General features: G+C 44.2%; 1 protein-coding gene across 1 annotated transcript; it reads right to left on the reverse strand.

Moving 5' to 3' along the window:
• Positions 1-205: 205 nt before the first annotated feature.
• On the reverse strand, positions 206-895 carry LOC138403130 (seminal vesicle major clotting proteins-like). Its single transcript, XM_069502369.1, has one exon. The coding sequence runs from the start codon at positions 893-895 to the stop codon at positions 206-208; it is 690 nt and encodes a 229-aa protein (XP_069358470.1).
• Positions 896-15,420: the final 14,525 nt, after the last annotated feature.

The following is a 15,420-nucleotide window of genomic DNA, read 5'->3' on the forward strand; positions in this document are numbered from 1 at the left end:
CAGGTTATTTTGTTGGACTATGATTACAAACTGTTGCTGGAATGCACTTTAGACACAGCGTGACGAACTATGGTCAAATCCTTCTCATTTAAAGAGGAGACCTGTGCTCAGTAGTGAATTGGCGATGGGTTAAGCCATGCTATCTGTTTCTGTTGATATTTGCATACTGTATAACAAACAAATTAGCACATAGTGTGATATCAGCTTATCTCTGCTGTAAACTCTGCGTAGTGCGGTGTTGTGGGTGTCGTATAGTGTCGCGGTGTCGTATAGTGTCGCGGTGTCGTATAGTGTCGCGGTGTCGTATAGTGTCGCGGTGTCGTATAGTGTCGCGGTGTCGTATAGTGTCGCGGTGTCGTATAGTGTTGCGGTGTCGTATAGTGTCGCGGTGTCGTATAGTGTTGCGGTGTCGTATAGTGTCGCGGTGTCGTATAGTGTCGCGGTGTCGTATAGTGTCGCGGTGTCGTATAGTGTCGCGGTGTCGTATAGTGTCGCGGTGTCGTATAGTGTTGCGGTGTCGTATAGTGTCGCGGTGTCGTATAGTGTCGCGGTGTCGTATAGTGTCGCGGTGTCGTATAGTGTCGCGGTGTCGTATAGTGTCGCGGTGTCGTATAGTGTCGCGGTGTCGTATAGTGTTGCGGTGTCGTATAGTGTCGCGGTGTCGTATAGTGTCGCGGTGTCGTATAGTGTTGCGGTGTCGTATAGTGTCGCGGTGTCGTATAGTGTCGCGGTGTCGTATAGTGTCGCGGTGTCGTATAGTGTCGCGGTGTCGTATAGTGTCGCGGTGTCGTATAGTGTTGCGGTGTCGTATAGTGTCGCGGTGTCGTATAGTGTTGCGGTGTCGTATAGTGTCACGGCGCAGTATTAGCAATTCAATCGCTCGCCCTCCCGGCATGGCGCGTGGGAGGTGAACACGTGCTATATGAACGTGTTCATCTCACTCAACATCTTCGCTAACTAAACACATTCAGATCCTCACTCCATCCGAGGGTAGCCAAGGACCGAGGTAGACCCATATTAGTCTTTCATAAAATTAATAGTTTGCTAGATGGTTGCCTGCGACTTCGTCCACGTAGAATTAAGTTGTTCAAAAATCTCGTGAGAACTTTTCCGGGATGAAAAGTAGCTTATGTTCTTGCTTGGAACCAAACGTCAAAATTGGTTAAACGAATGCGTCGTGAAAAGCTAGCAGATAGATAGACAAACGCACACTTTTGCGTGAACAATATTAGTATGGAAGTATGGATTAACATGTCTGTGTGCTGGATGAATCTCAGAGCTCGGAGGCTGAGGTTGGCAGCATGCTCGTATTTCTGAATCCGCCTCCAAAATTATTTCCTCACAATATTTATCTACTGCTATTTGATGTTCCCTAGAACGTAATACTGCGATACGACGACACGTGCGTACGTACAGACACGTGCGTACGTACAGACACGTACGTACGTACAGGCACGCACGTACGTACAGGCACGCACGAGTACCAGCCTATCCTACGCCAACACACGCGAGGAGTCGCTGACTCGGCGTCTTTCATTAAGTACAAACATACAAGTAACATTTATAGCTGACAAGAATGCCACTGGACTGAATAAACAGGCCACACGACGCAGCCGCGTGGTTGGGAGCTCCTGCGTCGGCCAAGTACATTATCGATGGCTCATCTGATCGGTCGCATGCCGCGTGAATATTCATGCGGACAGGCTCGCCGGAGCACGTGCTCGGGTTGCGCGGAGCTCCCACCTCACGACACACACACGTATAGTGCTCACGTGCTGGCTGGCGGCGGTGGGAGCGGCCGCTGAATATTCATGAGGCTCGAGGCGCGTGCCGGGTAATGCACGCGAGCTAGCACGTGCCTCGCGACTCCCGCCCTCACCTCTGCTCCTATCTAAAGCCTGCCGAGTCAATGAATTCGATTTCTAATATAGCTGCAAGTAATAGCCACATTCAGTTGAAGCCTCAAGTAATCTCACAGTGCTGTACACTGTACGTGGTGTAACGTGCACGCACGTAGGGCACGCCTCGACGACGTACCGGTACGCCACAACATCGTGCTCATCAGCTAACGTTATCGGAAGTCCGTTTACTTAAATTGAACGAATATGTTCATATAAAGTAATTCTTGTTTAATCAATGCTTTTGTTATACCTAATTGATGACTTACATGTATTAACACAATATGAATAAAAGAATTTTCTAGAAAAGTGCTATTAGCATTTTCAAACAAAAAGAGGCTAAGTACTTATATTAGAAAAAGGCTATAGTATTATGTACTGTATACTTTTGTCAACCATAATAGTTTTTTATCAATCATTTGTTTAGAGTTTTACTTTCATGCCTCTATTTATGAGTTTGAATGCGTGTTCCTAGTATTTCTTTTCCGCGCAAGTAGCTCAATAAAGTTCACATTGATATTCATAATTGATAATCATTAATTGATAATTGAAATCTTTAATCGCCGATTAGAATACTGGTATATTTTGAGAAGAGACTTTAGCAAAGAAAACATGGCTAAATTTAAGAATTGTTTAAGTAATATGTTTCGTAAACATCATCTGAAATTGATTCAATCTTCAATCAAACATTGAAGCATATAATAGATTTCTTGAAATGTTTTTACTTTTTTACGATCTCTGCTTTCCTTATATTAAAATTAAAATACAACTAAATCGGAAACCTAAGTGGATCTCAAAAGGAATAAGACTATGTTGCAAAAGAAAACGAGAGTTACTATGGAAATATAGAATAAAACCTAATAATAAAAATAAACAAAATTACAAAGTATATGGAAAGCGTCTAAAAAACATTATTAAACTAACACAAAAATCACAAAATGATTATAAAATTAAAACTTCACAAAACAAATTTAAGGCTACATGGAAAATTATAAATGATAACAAACCGAAACCCAATGACAACATTGAACGTGTTAAAAAAAGCGATGAAATAATTAGTGCACCATTAAAGATTGCACAAGCTTACTTACACAATGGGGTATTTGTGAAGGTGATGACGGTTTCATAAAAATTGAGTTAGGCTTATCCCAAATTGTCCTTGCTCTTTTATTATTAGATTTTAAAATTTCACGATTTAGGAAATGTTCATTATGTAATAATACCCACATGTGCAATAAATAATGTTTGATTTGATTTGATTTGATTTGATAGTTGTGTAACATCGACCGTGGCCCGTGGGTCAACATATATACTCGATATTTTAAATAAGTACGATTGTTCTGAGAACATCAAATAAAAGCGATTAAAACACAATACACGCCATATATTGCCTCCACTCCTGTTTTTATTGTGCGTGAGATGACTTCGGTTTGAATTGGTATTTTAATTATTAAGTTTCGTTTCGATCGTTCTTCGTTTTTAATTATTAAGTTTTGAGTATCTGAGGAACAGTCGCAGAGTACGACGAAAACCTTATAAATATAAGATTCAACATAATTGTCTATTGTACCTATTAGTGGACATGAGATTTGGCATAAGTTTCTTTATTTGGTCTAAGATACCTACTTATTATTCCATTAAAAATATACAATATATTCACTATTCATATGAAACTTACAGACTATTTTACAAAGTATTTGACTTAACGTTTTTTTTTCTATAATTTAATTCGTTGAAATCAAGTAGGTGGGTCCCAGAGCAATATTTTATCCGTGACCTCCGGGCGACGGGCGACGGGCGACGGGCGACGGGCGACGGGCGACGGGCGACGGGCGACGGGCGACGGGCGATTCAGCTGCAATCTCGCAATATTAAATATTCTTTAATTAATTCGTTTATTCGCGAACAAAACCTTGAGTTTGATAGATTAAACACGCGCCCGACTCCGTTGAGAATGTATTTTATTTATTCAGTTTTTGAGATCTTGCTTTTACTCGTAACTTCGGAGAGGGAGTTTTGTTTCACCTTTCCGTAAACTCTTCATTTGAGAGCTGGTTCCGAACTGCTCTGTGGTGCGTTATTTAAGCACCAATGACTAATGGGAGGGGACAGGTGAATTGATAATTTCATCATGATCAACCCATTGCCGGCTCACTAAAGAACACGGGTCTCCTCTCAGAGTGAGAAGGGTTTAGCCATAGTCTACCACGCTGGCCATGTGCGGATTAGTAGACTTCACACACTTTTGAGAACATTATGGAGAACTCTCAGGCGTGCAAGTTTCCTCACGATGTTTTCCTTCACCGTCAAAGCAAGTGATATTTAATTATTTAAAAACGCACATATCTCCGTTAAAAAGTTAGAAGTGCGTGCCCGGGATCGAACTTCCGACCTCCGATTAGAAGGCGGACGTCCTAACCACTAGGCTGTCACAGCTTTTTATTGATAGTGTACTCTTATTGAATTGTCAAAATATTAGTGCATTGCATAGATAGGGGTAATAATTTTGAAAACCTAAAGAAGTTCTCAAGTTGATATACCTACCTAGTCGTGGACGGAGACTCGTGCCACCGTCCGCGCCACGTCTTCCAACTATAAATAACAGATTTTAAGCTTATTAGAGAGGCATGTATGTATGTATGTAGCCTTATGTAAACCGCGTCAACATAATACAAGTCAGCCAAACCATGGCGCGATCCTCCACTCCGTACTTCGCGGAGGCTCTAAAGGGAGCGTACAAATCAGCTGAACGGCTATACTTTCTACAATATGGCGCTATAAACGCTATAATCCGTAACGCGTGACAGGTCTGCATTATGGCGATAAGACGCGGCGCTATAAATTGCTCCATTGAAGCCGAAGCAGGAACGAGGGCCGCTCTGCAAAATGCCGTGTACGGACAATGACCGCTATAACGGCGCGCGGCGCCGGCGCCGGCGCTACTTACGCCGATGGACGATGGAGAAAAGGAAATATTTTTACTTATGAGTGCGCGCCACAGTGGCTATGCTGTACATTAGCTTTGGTATCACTTTTGATTTAAATAACTAAAAGTATCACTTGCTTTAATGGTGAAGGAATACATTGTGAGGAAACCGGCATGCTGAAAGAGTTCTTCCTAATATACTCGGCGGTGTGTGAAGACTATCAATCTGCATTTGGTCAGCGTGGTGGACTATGGCCTAAATTTTGAGAGGAAATCCGTGATCAGTAGCGGGCCGACGATGGGTTGAGATATTCATGCATAATTCGTTGTTGTCTGGAAAAGCTATCTGCGTAGGTAGACAATAATGATTATAATCTATCTAGGCACTTGCTTTATTCGAATCCTAGTTGACCCATCTCGGTTTTGTTCGAATGTTTTTTTTCTAGTTGGGGTTTATACGGTCACGTTACAGAGAATCCTATATGAAAATTTTCAAAAATTTACCTAGAAATAAATGCAAATGTTTTTACGACTTTAAAAGGCGGAACTGTTATCATTGCAGGATTTTATTTAAAAATAAGACACTTTTAATGGCGTGAAATACTGCAATGAAGAGAGCTCTATATACTGAGGATGGTTTAGCGCGACAATGAGGAGAACTTACCGTTACCACCATTTTACTTTGGATAACGTTCATTTTACAACCTTTTTAGTTTTACAGTACTAAACATTTACTACAAGTGCATTTTATTAATCATAATTATTTTCAACAATTCTTCCATAGCGTATGAGCTTCTTATAACCTCTTCGATATTAGTTTTTTATGCTAAACAGTATTATTGTCTAGCCGAGAAAGTACACCATGAACCATTTAGGCATTTACAACACTGTCGCAACCCTACTGTACCGCGGATAGCCCGGGCGCTGGGCGGCGGGCGCTGGGCGGCGGGCGCTGGGCGGCGGGCGCTGGGCGGCGGGCGCTGGGCGGCGGGCGCTGGGCGGGCAACAAGCGCCCTGAATAAAGACCAACACAATGCTGTCTCAGCGGTAAGCCTATTTAAATACACGCTATTTTCTTTCACATGCAGTTTAAATATTAAACTGTACACGTTCTTGCCAAGCAAGTATTATATTATTATTGTTAAGTACTACCTGATGTCTACGCTTCATCCACGTTGTTGTTGTTTACTTTTAACTCAGTTAAGGAAAAATAGATTATACTTATAAATAGAGATCGTTAGTAAAATATTGTAGGCATTATAACCAAGTTGTATAGTATTAGGCTATCATTAGGATAGGTATTGCGAAATTGGCGTTTCCCAATCGAAGTACATCTTGTATAGCTATCAGCATGGTCCAAGATCCCACAGCGCCCAGACCTACGTCATTTTAGCTAAGCTAACATTTTGTAAATTAGTACCAGTAGTAGTCTACTATTTGTAAAGCGAGTATTTTCGTACAGGTAGAAGGTGCCAAATAATATTACCTATCTACGATAGCAAATCTGGTATTTGCATAATATATTATACTAGTTGAACTCTTTGATTTTCCGGGATAATAGGTAGCCTATGTCACTCTCCAGGTCTATATCCATGTAAAAAATCTCGTCGATCCGTTGCACCGTTGCGACGTAATTGAAGGACAAACCAACAAAGCAATAAACCAACAAACCACAGACTTTCGCGTTTATAATAAGGGTAGGTATTTATTGCACAAAATATTGTTAAAAACAAACATTCAGTATTGCCAGACCCGTCCCGTGGGGTTTGTTGACGGTGGGGTTGCATGAGGAGGATAGTGACGTCGTCTGGTGGACGTCGTATTGCAGCAGTGTCAGGTCGCAGCGTCGCGTACTACCTGGCGTCGTGCGTCGTGCGTCGTGCGTTTGTAGCGCAATGAGATTCGGAATGCGTTCCTTACATTCCACTCTTCTCTGTGGCGAGGAATCACAGCGGAAAAGGCTTTATAAAACATTCTTTGTACATTTAGTCTCTGCATTATTTTGTTCTTTATTAAATCTGTGCTACCGTCCAATCAAGTGTTTTAATACTTTTTAATATGATAATTAATACATTATTGTTTTTTGAAAAAGAGTAGCTCCATTTGTTTTGATGGAAAACTTCGTCCGTGGTTTAGTGGTACCAGGTACCGACTACCGTACCTACCATAAGCAAAACGGACATTTTGATAAAACGTACATTTGAATTTTAAACGTTTGATTATAGGACTGCATTTATTTCTCAAAATAGGTCCTACAGCAATCATTGCTAATGTTGGTGCGCTCACAAATGCTATAGAGTAGTATTTTATAAAAAAAAATTATTCTTATAGAAATTAACTAAGTAAGTACGGAGTTTTTATTCTTAACTACTCCTTTAGGTTACGCATTGCCGAGATTATATTGTTAGACTGTGAGCCGGTACGGGGAGGTGGAGGGGGGGGGGATAGCTTAGCACCGGATAATCCCTATCGTTATAGATAGTTTATCGGCTCACGCGGAACACTGCGACGCGCTCGATGTGCCGAACCCTACCTACGGGAAAACTTACTTTCATTCAATTACGAGTTTGTGCGCCAAAGTAAACTAGTTTACAATTTCAATTTGTTGAGTTAGTGTTGCTCGGGTTGACGTATTTACATTGTATTGTAAGGATTTCAGTTTTGGATGAGATTCCATGGGTAATCGCTTTCTGCTGTCGGCTGTCTGAACTTGTTTACTGCCACGTGTAAGAACATTCGCTTCTTTTCATACAATAAAGAAACCCTTTCGATTAAATTCATTGTATTGTAGTCAACATGTCACACGGCTGCACGCCGCAATGGCTGACGTGATAAGAAGCATCGCTGCACGGACGCTGGCTGCTGCAATTTTCACAGAAATCGTATTTGATATAACTTATCATTATATTTTACGTCGTATTCGATTACAATACAAGTCATTTCAAAAAATATACAGCAAAGTAATGTGCTCCATTTTTTCTTTCTAAGAATTAGGGTTAGTTTTTCCTTCTAATTTTGACGTGATTAAAAAAATATATTGCTTAGGAACATGTAATTAAGTGGTGATAGCTCAGTGGTTAAGACGTCGGCCTCTATTCGGGGTATCCCAGGCTCGATCCCGGGCCTGCACCTCCAACTTTTTGGAGTTAGGTGCGTTGTAAGCGAAAACATATCACTTGTTTAGCGAAGAAAAACATGTTGAGAAAACCTGCATTCCTGAGAGTTATCGAGAGATAATATTCTCAAAGGTGTGTAAAGTGTGCCAATCCGCACCAGGCCAATATGATAATAAGACTAAACCCTTCTCATTCTAAAAGCAAGCCCGCGCTAGTTAAATTTAAAGAAATTTTAAATAAAAATCTTGTAGGTACATAAAAATTTTTGAAAAAAAAAATAATGAGTATTAAGTATAATAATATGTGCCTACATACTGTAATCAGCTGACCACTATGGGTATGAACATAATGAAATGGCCGCAATAAACCATTACTCGAGCGATACATCGCCATCGGTGGAACTCGCGTGTCACTGAGTGTTCATAATGGCGACGGAATGAAACATTACCAACCGGCCCAATATTGCGTTTGCATGTCGGTGATACGTGGGGGGGGGGGGGGGGGGGGGGCGCACTTCGCGCTATATTGCTTTTGAAGTTAAACATGCGCCATTTGGTGGAATTATCAGCTCACAACATTGTAAACATTATCATGGTGACAGAAATAAATACCCTACGTTTTGATATTCTGTATCTGTAATATTTTAGACGACCTCTCTGGCGCAGTGGTGAGCGCTGGTGTCCCCGGGTTCGATTCCCGGCAGGGGCAATTTTGGAATTCATAATTTGCACATTGTCTCTTGTCTCGCAGTCTCGAGATCGCAGTGAGAAACTGACTGAATGAAACTTAAAAAAAATCATACATGTATCTTTTCTGTCACGTGGATCTCCAGAAAGATTTTCTAAAATTCTACCTGAGTAAAATTAGTTTTTACTTTTTACGCCGGCTCCACACGTCGGCCCCAACACTGTTCGCCCAACGTATGGATCGGGAAATTAGCATCGGCCCCAGCGCAAAGCTAATTTCCCGATCCACATTCCACACGTTGCGCGTTGGGCGAACAGTGTCGGGGCCGACGTGTGGAGCCGGCGTTACACATTCCACACGTTGCGCGTTGGGCGAACAGTGTCGGGGCCGACGTGTGGAGCCGGCGTTACACATTCCACACGTTGCGCGTTGGGCGAACAGTGTCGGGGCCGACGTGTGGAGCCGGCGTTACACATTCCACACGTTGCGCGTTGGGCGAACAGTGTCGGGGCCGACGTGTGGAGCCGGCGTTACACATTCCACACGTTGCGCGTTGGGCGAACAGTGTCGGGGCCGACGTGTGGAGCCGGCGTTACACATTCCACACGTTGCGCGTTGGGCGAACAGTGTCGGGGGCCGACGTGTGGAGCCGGCGTTACACATTCCACACGTTGCGCGTTGGGCGAACAGTGTCGGGGCCGACGTGTGGAGCCGGCGTTACACATTCCACACGTTGCGCGTTGGGCGAACAGTGTCGGGGCCGACGTGTGGAGCCGGCGTTACACATTCCACACGTTGCGCGTTGGGCGAACAGTGTCGGGGCCGACGTGTGGAGCCGGCGTTACACATTCCACACGTTGCGCGTTGGGCGAACAGTGTCGGGGGGCCGACGTGTGGAGCCGGCGTTACACATTCCACACGTTGCGCGTTGGGCGAACAGTGTCGGGGCCGACGTGTGGAGCCGGCGTTACACATTCCACACGTTGCGCGTTGGGCGAACAGTGTCGGGGCCGACGTGTGGAGCCGGCGTTACACATTCCACACGTTGCGCGTTGGGCGAACAGTGTCGGGGCCGACGTGTGGAGCCGGCGTTACACATTCCACACGTTGCGCGTTGGGCGAACAGTGTCGGGGCCGACGTGTGGAGCCGGCGTTACACATTCCACACGTTGCGCGTTGGGCGAACAGTGTCGGGGCCGACGTGTGGAGCCGGCGTTACACATTCCACACGTTGCGCGTTGGGCGAACAGTGTCGGGGCCGACGTGTGGAGCCGGCGTTACACATTCCACACGTTGCGCGTTGGGCGAACAGTGTCGGGGCCGACGTGTGGAGCCGGCGTTACACATTCCACACGTTGCGCGTTGGGCGAACAGTGTCGGGGCCGACGTGTGGAGCCGGCGTTACACATTCCACACGTTGCGCGTTGGGCGAACAGTGTCGGGGCCGACGTGTGGAGCCGGCGTTACACATTCCACACGTTGCGCGTTGGGCGAACAGTGTCGGGGCCGACGTGTGGAGCCGGCGTTACACATTCCACACGTTGCGCGTTGGGCGAACAGTGTCGGGGCCGACGTGTGGAGCCGGCGTTACACATTCCACACGTTGCGCGTTGGGCGAACAGTGTCGGGGCCGACGTGTGGAGCCGGCGTTACACATTCCACACGTTGCGCGTTGGGCGAACAGTGTCGGGGCCGACGTGTGGAGCCGGCGTTACACATTTAGCGCTATTCTTTTTTTAACAACCTTAGTTACTTACCTTCCTAATTTTTTTAAAACTTAGTACCTACTTTTCTAAAATCTTGAATTTTAATACAAATTTTGTAGAACATAATATATTTTATGCCTAAACTTTGCTAAGTCATAAAATACGTAAGTACAATTTATTGTGCTTAATTAGAATTAGAACCAAACCGCTACGCCTCAACATGAAGTGTTTACGTTCATTGTTCACTGGAACTCCGCGACAGGCGACTTGCTGCCACTTGCTGCCACTTGCTGCCACTTGCTGCCACTTGCTGCCACTTGCTGCGCTCAGATATTGTTCGTGACTACTTATTATAACGAACGGGTAAGCACTGTTACAAGTTATGATACGCGACAGGTCGCGTACACCCGCACTAACTCGGTGCGGGCGAGCGCGGGTGACGTGCGGGTGTGTGGGGTGTTCGCTGCCCGATGGCCACCTCGGCCTGTCGCGAATTGTAGGTACATCCCTTGGCATGTACTTTCGCCATGATTTGGTGGAAAAGCAGCGTTATGGTGGCTAGAGAATATACTTTTATGAGTTTACATTTATTGCGCTAGTTGCAACGAGTTGCGTGCAGTCAGCAAGATCACGTCGTTTGAGTTGCTTGTTTGCCATGTTGCCACGTTGCCACGTTGCCACAGGTATGACGTAGGTAACCATTACCACACCCATGTGTGTCGCGTTTGTTTTGCGAACAAACTTCCCGAACTATGTCATGCGCATACTAAAGACAATCTACTTTTCCTTCGCAGACTTCGAAGATAAACAATTTGTATGGTCAAGGTATACATAGGGCTTTCTCGCCGTAGACTAACACCGTGATATAAATGAAAAGCTAAAGTTTAGAACATCTACAGCGAAGAGGCAAAGCTTGTCGCTTACGCGTTTCTTCGATGACGTACGATTTGTTTACTAAGAAAAAAAAGATTTTAAAATATTATCTGCAAAGACTACTTGAGATGAACTTAAGAATTTGACTGGTGCCGCCCCCTGCCGACATTGACATTATACCTGCACGTCCAAAAATATATTAATTACTTTTGGGAACAAAAGGGATTTTGTTTATTGCCTATTTGAATCTAAGCTTCTGAGCGAGCTCATCTTTCCGTTAATTCATTTGGACTTTTTGTAATAATGTAAAGTACGCGGGAGCATTATAACGCCGTGTTGTTCCCTTCCGCAGAGGTAGTAGGTAGTAGGTAGTAGGTAGGTATCTACTCGCGGGAGGTATACACAGTATACATAGTGCGGGTTCAGAGACGTCGGCATTGCGGGCTACGGCGAAGCGGAGGGAATGGATGGCGTCGTTTGGTCGCGGAGCTGCTTCGCGGCATAGATACATAGTGCGCGTTCAGAGACGTCGGCATTACGGGCTACGGCGAAGCGGAGGGAATGGATGGCGTCGTTTGGTCGCGGAGCTGCTTCGCGGCATAGATACATAGTGCGCGTTCAGAGACGTCGGCATTGCGGGCTACGGCGAAGCGGAGGGAATGGATGGCGTCGTTTGGTCGCGGAGCTGCTTCGCGGCATAGATACATAGTGCGCGTTCAGAGTCGTCGGCATTGCGGGCTACGGCGAAGCGGAGGGAATGGATGGCGTCGTTTGGTCGCGGAGCTGCTTCGCGGCATAGATACATAGTGCGCGTTCAGAGACGTCGGCATTGCGGGCTACGGCGAAGCGGAGGGAATGGATGGCGTCGTTTGGTCGCGGAGCTGCTTCGCGGCATAGATACATAGTGCGCGTTCAGAGACGTCGGCATTGCGGGCTACGGCGAAGCGGAGGGAATGGATGGCGTCGTTTGGTCGCGGAGCTGCTTCGCGGCATAGATACATAGTGCGCGTTCAGAGACGTCGGCATTGCGGGCTACGGCGAAGCGGAGGGAATGGATGGCGTCGTTTGGTCGCGGAGCTGCTTCGCGGCATAGATACATAGTGCGCGTTCAGAGACGTCGGCATTACGGGCTACGGCGAAGCGGAGGGAATGGATGGCGTCGTTGGTCGCGGAGCTGCTTCGCGGCCGGGACAAAGAGCTTTACGGAACAATTACATATTCAATATACTTACGTTCTTCCCAAAACGGTGATAGTCAAGTGGTTAAGATGTCGGCTTCTTAGTCAGGAGATCCGGGGTTCGATTCCGGGAACGCACCTTTTAACTTTTCGGAGCTATGTTCGTTTTGTTGTAGGTATTTGTTGGAACCGCCGTCCTCTATCACTGACCGAGTCTTTCTTCATCATTATCAACCATCGCCGGTTCACTACTGATCACGAGACTTCTCTTAGAATGCTGGCTAAATGTGGATTGGCAGACTTTTGAAAACATCTTCGACTCGTTGGGCTCGTTGACGCCGCCAGCGCGTTGGACCGATGACCTGAAGAAAGTGGCTGAAAGCGGTGGATGAGGAAGGTAGAGGAAAAGGCCTATGTCCAGCAGTGGACGCAAACATACTGATGGAATGGACTATGTTAATAATATATTTTGTTATAATTTTTTAGTGTTTTACCTACACTTCAAGGAAATTACTAAATATTTAAAAAAAATATTATGTCAATATTCATGTCTAAGTACTTATAAAATATGTTTTAGTAGTAGCAACAATGCCTCAAGTGGCATTGGTCTGGCCTGGTATAACCGAGGGGAAAATATTTCCACATAACATGTAATTGAGTGGTTTTGTATAATTTGTCCCTAAAGTTGAGTGCGCGGCGTCGCTGTAACTCTGTTAGTGAACTATTCCACTCCGTCGGAGTTGGCCCAACTGTGGGCCAACTGTGGTCCCGAGCAAATGCTTCTAAAACCTAAACACGGGTTAACTTATTCTAGATTTAAGTACATTGAGTTTATTTAGTTAACTAGATGTAGCCCCAAGTCCATCCGCGTTAAAAGCGGGTTGTGATTTTTCGATTTTTAACAAACATGTCTTAAATCTGCTGCTTATGTCTACCTTTAAGAATGCAAGCTCCTTTAAATAAAGATAGTATAATGAATATGCCTTCTTCAACGTCGATATCAGATGTTTAATTCAATACACTCGTAAATACTTATGAGATAACTCATTGAAACACCATGTAATACTTCTTTTACATCTTTATCACCACTTACAACAATACTTCACACTTTTTGAGATTACCTCCCAGCTCTAAAGCTCCAAATGAATTAATTTTAGAACACGCCATTTATCCGACCAAAAGTCACGTTTCTTTTTTTTCATTCATTCAACCGAAAATGCCATTGTATTGTGTATGCCATTGGTCTGAATCGAAAACAACCCACCAATTACAGCCTCTTTGAAATTTCATCCAATGAGATTATTCCTAAATCTCAATGCAGTTGTAAAAAGTATGTGATTTGACTCAAACGATAAATTATTATTTGAAAATCATGACAATAGAAATAATATGTAAAGTTGTATTTAGCAGTTTAATTGTGAAAAGGTTAGTAAGTAATCTCGGACGGGTCGACGATGCAAACGATGTTAGATTTGTGGTAAAGTTTAGCGTAATACATTGTACACCATTGTATACCATAGACAAACACTATTGGTTATTTATTTGCAGTGTTGCGTTATAATGTAATATTGTTATGTCTTATGTATTGTGAGTCCCTGTTGTCGGCTCTTTGCTTTTCGCATCCAATTTGCGCCGTAATTGCAAAATAATGCTATTATTAGAACAGTCTTTAAAATCTGCGCCGTGATTCCAGCCCCGCGGGGAAATCAGACGAGCCGCCGGGGCAAAGCGAGCCGGGGCAAAATGGGTCGGGGCTACTTGAGAGCTTAACTTATAAACTGCTTGGAGGGACTGTCTTCACTTCTGCGAGATTTTGTTGCATTGACTTGATTTTAAAGAGCAGCCTAATTTTTGGTTTAATATGAACGTGATTTACTCACAAGCAAATCATAAGAAGGCTAGGTACAGTAGCTACATAGGTACAGTAGCTACATAGGTACAGTAGCTACATAGGTACAGTAGCTACATAGGTACAGTAGCTACATAGGTACAGTAGCTACATAGGTACAGTAGCTACATAGGTACAGTAGCTACATAGGTACAGTAGCTACATAGGTACAGTAGCTACATAGGTATGTAGCTACATAGGTACAGTAGCTACATAGGTACAGTAGCTACATAGGTACAGTAGCTACATAGGTACAGTAGCTACATAGGTACAGGCTGATGGTACAGTAGCTACATAGGTACCGTAGCTACATAGGTACAGCAGTACATAGGTACAGTAGCTACATAGGTTACAGTAGCTACATAGGTACAGTAGCTACATAGGTACAGTAGCTACATAGGTACAGTAGCTACATAGGTACAGTAGCTACATAGGTACAGTAGCTACATAGGTACAGTAGTACATAGGTACAGTAGCTACATAGGTTACAGTAGCTACATAGGTACAGTAGCTACATAGGTACAGTAGCTACATAGGTACAGTAGCTACATAGGTACAGTAGCTACATAGGGACAGTAGCTACATAGGAAGCTACAGTAAGCTACATAGGTACAGTAGCTACATAGGTACAGTAGCTACATAGGTACAGTAGCTACATAGGTACAGTAGCTACATAGGTACAGTAGCTACATAGGTACAGTAGCTACATAGGTACAGTAGCTACATAGGTACAGTAGCTACATAGGTACAGTAGCTACATAGGTACAGTAGCTACATAGGTACAGTAGCTACATAGGTACAGTAGCTACAATAGGTACAGTAGCTACATAGGTACAGTAGTACATAGGTACAGTAGCTACATAGGTACAGTAGCTACATAGGTACAGTAGCTACATAGGTACAGTAGCTACATAGGTACAGTAGCTACATAGGTACAGTAGCTACATAGGTACAGTAGCTACATAGGTACAGTAGCTACATAGGTACAGTAGCTACATAGGTACAGTAGCTACATAGGTACAGTAGCTACATAGGTACAGTAGCTACATAGGTACAGTAGCTACATAGGTACAGTAGCTACATAGGTACAGTAGCTACATAGGTACAGTAGCTACATAGGTACAGTAGCTACATAGGTACAGTAGCTAC

Source organism: Maniola hyperantus, chromosome 12 (assembly GCF_902806685.2).
Source record: "Maniola hyperantus chromosome 12, iAphHyp1.2, whole genome shotgun sequence".
Classification (NCBI taxonomy): domain Eukaryota; kingdom Metazoa; phylum Arthropoda; class Insecta; order Lepidoptera; family Nymphalidae; genus Maniola; species Maniola hyperantus.

What these genes read in the sequence shown, in the direction of transcription:
- LOC138403130 (XM_069502369.1), bottom strand. Translation starts at nt 895, where the DNA reads ATGCCGGGAGGGCGAGCGATTGAATTGCTAATACTGCGCCGTGACACT.